This window comes from Grampus griseus (genome assembly GCF_964374135.1).
Source record: "Grampus griseus genome assembly, chromosome: 10".
In the NCBI taxonomy this organism is placed as follows: domain Eukaryota; kingdom Metazoa; phylum Chordata; class Mammalia; order Artiodactyla; family Delphinidae; genus Grampus; species Grampus griseus.
This window is the reverse complement of record NC_139004.1, coordinates 67,647,026-67,652,839: the sequence shown is the minus strand read 5'-3', so window position 1 is coordinate 67,652,839 and position 5,814 is coordinate 67,647,026. Positions and strand designations below refer to the sequence as shown.

Sequence of the window (5,814 nt, the reverse complement as noted above, 5' to 3'; positions counted from 1 at the left end):
AGTGACCCAAAGGTCTGTGACCATGCAACTTATTGTCCAAAGAGAAATGCTTCAGGGAGTTAAAGAGATACTTATCAAAATTATACCAGGACAATAGGCATAAACTCAGGATGTGCCAGGCAAACTGGGATGAATGGCCACCATACACAGAGCAGGAAATGAACAGGGATCCACTCCTCCTTGGCTGTCCTTTCCCCCTATTTTCTCCTTAGGCTAAGAGCTGTGAGTCCAGCCAAGGTGTGTGCCAAGGAGGAGCGCAAAGAGTTTGAACCCAGACCACACATGGTTGAGAGCTACAAAGTGGGGATTGTGTTTGGGGAATGCAAAGGCCAAGATACAGGAAAACTGGATCGTGTGTGTGTGTGCGCATGTGTGCACATGTATCTTTGTGCATGCGCATACATCTTTGTGCGTGCACGCTTATGTGCACATGTATCTTTGTGTGTGCATGCATGTGTGCGGAAGCAGGACACTTACTTGATCTCTGAGGTCCAGCTGCTGCCCACAACAGCTCTCCTGCCACACCTTAGGGCCGAAATGTATGTTTCTTTTTTTTAAAAATAAATCTATTTATTTATTTATTTTTGGCTGCATTGGGTCTTCGTTGCTGTCTGCAGGCTTTCTCTAGTTGCAGTGAGTGGGGCTTACTCTTTGTTGTGGTGCGCGGGCTTCTCATTTTGTGGAGCACGGGCTATAGGCATGTGGGCTTCAGTAGTTGTGGCACTCGGGCTCAGTAGTTGTGGCTCACGGGCTCCAAAACGCAGTCTCAGTAGTTGTGGTGCAGGGGCTTAGTTGCTCCACGGCATGTGAGATCTTCCCAGAACCAGGGCTCAAACCCATGTCTCCTGCATTGGCAGGCGGATTCTTAACTACTGAGCCACCAGGGAAGTCCCTGTATGAGTTTAATTGTCCCCTGTTTTCTCTTGCAAGGCCCCAAAGTAAGAATCATGATGATGGAAGAACAGAAAGCGGCTGTTTTCATCCAAGCCTGGTGGCGGGGCACCCTGGTGCGCAGGACTCTGCTGCACACGGCTCTCAGAGCGTGGATCATTCAACGCTGGTGGAAACAGAAGCTGGTGAAGCTGCAGGAGAAGAGGCGGCGGACGTCTCTAGAATGCTACGCGCGGCAAGAATGGGCAGCTGTCAAGCTACAATCCTGGTTCCGCATGTGGTGCATCCGCCTTCGTTACTGCCGTTTGCTCCACGCTGTCCGCATCATTCAGGTCTATTGGCGCTGGCATAGCTGCCATACCCGTGGCTTTATTCAGGGCCGTTACGACCTCAAAGAAAACCAACTGAATCTTCAACTTGAAATCTCTTTGGGCTCGCAAGCTTGTAGTGTACAACAGTACATACCCCTTCCAATACAGGAATGACCAGGTCTGCTATATGTGTCCCCAGCTCTTTGTCAGACATACTTCAAGGAGGTCATTGAGCTAATGATGGCAAATACTTGGCATCTCATAAATCAGCTCTAAGGAAGTGGCAGGGGTTGCCTGGGGTCCAGTGTGGAGGATTCTGAGAGTCTGGTGCTCTATGAGCAGGGCCTGTGATTGATTAGCAGTGTCTGCCATGGGTAGGAGAGTTGGGGTTGCAAGGCCACCAAGTCTTCCAACTCCAGGGAGATTCTTTCACAGTGTGGTCTATGTAAATGGTGCCCCGATGTAGTTGTGCAACGTGAAGTCCTGTGTCATCTTTTGCTCTTTCCCCCAAAGTCTTTAAAAAATACTATTTAAAAATTGTGGTAAATACACATAACATAAAATTTACCATTTTAACCATTTTTGAGTAAACAGCTCAGTAAAATTAAGCATATTCAAATTGTTGTGCAGCTATCGCCTCCATCCATCTCCAGAACTTCATTTATCTTGCAAAATTGAAACTCTGTACACATTGAACAATAATTCTTCATTCTCCCCTTCCCCAGACTCTGGCAACCACTATTCTATTTTGTCTCTATGAATTCGATTACTCTAAATGCCTTATATGAGTGGAATCATACAATATTTGTCCTTTTATGACTGACTTATTTCACTTAACATAAGGTCTTCAAGGTTTAGTTGTTTTAGAGTATTTTTACATTAAGTCCACCACCTTGTCTTTCTCAGGGACAGTTTCTGTTGATTTACTTTTTTCCTTTGAATGGGCCATAATTTTCCTCTTTCTTTGTATGCTTTGTAATTTTTTTGTTGTTGTTGAAGATTGAACATTTGAATCTCATAATGTGGTTATTCTAGAGGTCAATTTTTCACTCTTTCCCTGATTTTGCTGTTTTTGCTGTTGTTGTTGGTTCGTTGTAGGGTGTCTCTGTGCTGGGGATCAGTATAGGTGTAAACTTAAGGTCTTCTCTGGTCTTTTCTGGGCCTCCACCTTTCCCTGGGCATACATGGTGACTTTTAAAATTTCCTTGTATATGTGGTTACTTTTTTTTTTTTTTTTTTGCGGTACGCAGGCCTCTCACTGTTGTGGCCTCTCCCGTTGCAGAGCACAGGCTCCGGACGCACAGGCTCAGAGGCCATGGCTCACGGGCCCAGCCGCTCCGTGGCATGTGGGAATCTTCCTGGACCGGGGCACGAACCTGTGTCCCCTGCATCGGCAGGCGGACTCTCAACCACTGCGCCACCAGGGAAGCCCTATGTGGTTACTTTTAAGTGTCCTAGTCCTTAAGGGTCTGGCTCCCAAAAAGGGAAAAAGAGAAAAGGGGTGGGGGAGGAAGGAGAGGTCCCATCTCTTTAAATCCCCTGTAAGCCACTTCAGCTGGAAGGGGAGGGTGTTGCAACAACTGTGGTGGGGATTGCAACAATGGCCCCTGTCTCTGTTTCTGCACCTCTGTGATCACAAGTAGTCATCAGCAAAATGAGCACAGATCCCTAATATTTGAAGGACAGATTCTTTATTGCTCACCTTGGATTCTGCAAGCTTCATACAAATTTCTCCAGAACTCATTCACGGATGCCTGGAATAGCGCTGGGGGCTAGGGTGTCAGGGATGGATAGCCAGTACCATAAAAGCTGAAATTAACCAAAATTAATGACAGTTTACTGTCCAAGTTTCTGGAATGATGCCTTCAATTAGACCCTAAAGACTCTACCAATAAACTGTTTGAACTAATAAACAAATTCAGTAAAGTTGCAGGATACAAAATCAACATACAAAAATCAGTTGCATTTCTATATAATAAAAATAACCTATCTGAAAAAAGATATTTTAAAAAGTCTCATTTACAACAGCATCAAAAACAATAAAATACCTAGGAATAAATTTAACCAAGGAGGTGAAAGATCTATACATTGAAAACTAAAGAAATAGAAGAAGATACAAATAAATGGAAAGATATCCCATGTTCAGGGTTCAGAAGAGTTAACACTGTTAAAATAGCCTTACCAGCCAAAGCAATCTATAGATTCAGTGTAATCCCTATCATAATTCCAATGGCATTTTTCACAGAAATAGAAAAATTCCTAAAATTTGTATATAACTGTAAAAGACCCTAAATACCCAAAGTATTCTTGAGAAAAAAAGAACAAAGCTGGAGGAATCACACTTCCTGATTACAAAATATATTACAAAGCTATAGTAATCAGAACAGTATGGAACTGACATTAAAAACAGACACAGACCAACTGGACAGAATTGAGAGCCCAGTAATAAACACATACATATATGTAGGGTGAAGTAATATTTGACAAGGGAGCCAAGAATATACAATTGGTAAAGAATGGTCTCTTCAATAACTGGTGGGAAAACTATATCCACATGCAAAAGAATGAAATTGGACACTTCCCTTACACCATATGCAAAAATCAACTCAAAGTGGATCAAAGACTTAAGTGCAAGACCTAAAACCACAAAACTCCTAGAAGAAAACAGGGGAAATACTGCTTGACATTGGTCTTGGCAATGATTTTTTTGGATATGACCTCAAAAGCACAGGCAACAAAAGCAAAAATAAACAAGTGAGACTACAGCAAATTAAAAACTTCTGCACAGCAAAGGAAACAATCAGCAATATAAAAAAGCACCCTGCGGCACAAGAGAAAATATTTGTAAAACGTGTGTCTGATAAGGGGTTAATTGCCAAAATATACCAGGAACTCATATAATCCAATAATGAAGAAAAACAATAACAACAAAAACAAAACCAAACCTAATTAAAAAATGGCTAGTGACCTGAATAGACATTTTTCCAAAGAATACATACAAATGGCCAACAGGTAGATGAAAAAATTACTCAACACCACTAATAATGGAAATGCAAGTCAAAACCACATGTGATATAACCTCACACCCGTTAGAATGGCTATTATCAAAAGACAAATGATAGCAAGTGTTGGCGAGGGTGTGGAGATAAGGGAATCCTTGTATACACTGCTGGTGGGATATAAGTTGGTACAATCATTATGTTAATCAGTATGGAGGTTCCTCAATACATTCAAAATAAAACTACCATATGATCTAGCAATCCTACTTCTGGGTATATATCCAAAGGAAATAAAATCACTTTATCAAAGAAATATCTGCATTCTCATGTTTACTGTAGCATTATTCATAATAGCCAAGCTATGGAAATACCCTCTTTCTATCAAAGGACAAATGGATACACATATAAAATGAAATATTTTTCAGCCATAAAAAGAGAAAGAAATCCTTACATTTGTGACAACATAGATGAACCTGGAGGACCTTATGGAAGACATAAGTAAAATAAGCCCAACAGAGAAAGACAAATACTGTACAATCTCACAAAGTGGAATCTAACAGAGTTGAACAGTGGTTGCTAGGGGCTGGGAGGTGCGGAAAATGGGGGGCTGTTTATTAAATGGTAAAAACTTTCAGTTATATGATAAGTTTGGGGATCTAATGGACAGCATGGTGAATATAATAATAATATTGAACTGTATACTTGAAATTTGCTGAGAGTGGTTTTTAAGGGTTCTTGTTTTAAAGAAAAGGTAACTGTGAGGTAATGGATGCGTTAACTTGATTGTGGTAATCATTTCACAATGTATACATATATCAAACCATCATGCTGTATATCTTAAATATATACAATTTTTATTTGTAATTATACCTCAATAAAACTGGAAAAATGATAAAAATATATTCTAGATACAAGTTCATCAAATATGTGGTTTGCAAATATTTTCTCCTGTCACCCAACTTGTCTTTTCATTCTCTTAACAGCGTCTTTCATAGAGCAAAAGTTTTAAATTTGACCAAGTCTAATGTATCAATTTTCCTTTTATGGATTGTATGTTTGCAGTCAAGTCTAAGAACTTTTTGCCTAGACTTTCTCCCATTCCCCCCACTATAGATCTGGCAGCCATTAAAAGCATAAGGGAACAGAGAAATGCAAATCAAAACTACAAGGAGGTATCACCTCACACCAATCAGAATGGCCATCATCAGAAAATCTACAAACAACAAACGCTGCAGAGGGTGTGGAGAAAAGGGAACCCTCTTGCACTGTTGGTGGGAATGTAAATTGATACAGCCACTATGGAGAACAGTATGGAGGTTCCTTAAAAAACTAAAAATAGAATTACCATATGACCCTGTAATCCCACTACTGGGCATATACCCAGAGAAAACCATAATTCAAAAAGAGTCATGTACACAATGTTCATTGCAGCACTATTTACAATAGCCAGGCCATGGAAGCAACCTAAATGCCCATCAACAGACGAATGGATAAAGAAGATGTGGTACATTTATACAATGGAATATTACTCAGCCATAAAAAGGAACGAAATTGGGTCATTTGTAGAGACGTTGATGGACATAGAGACTGTCATACAGAGTGAAGTAAGTCAG

The 5,814-nt window shown here is 40.6% G+C and overlaps 1 protein-coding gene across 1 annotated transcript; it reads left to right on the top strand.

Moving 5' to 3' along the window:
- Window positions 1–896: 896 nt before the first annotated feature.
- Window positions 897–1,376, top strand: LOC309828641 (IQ domain-containing protein F5-like; the record flags this gene model as incomplete). The annotated part of the gene is made up of 1 exon (XM_082664096.1): window positions 897–1,376. The coding sequence occupies one exon, from the start codon at window positions 897–899 to the stop codon at window positions 1,374–1,376; it is 480 nt and encodes a 159-aa protein (XP_082520222.1).
- Between the last annotated feature and the right edge of the window lie 4,438 nt (window positions 1,377–5,814).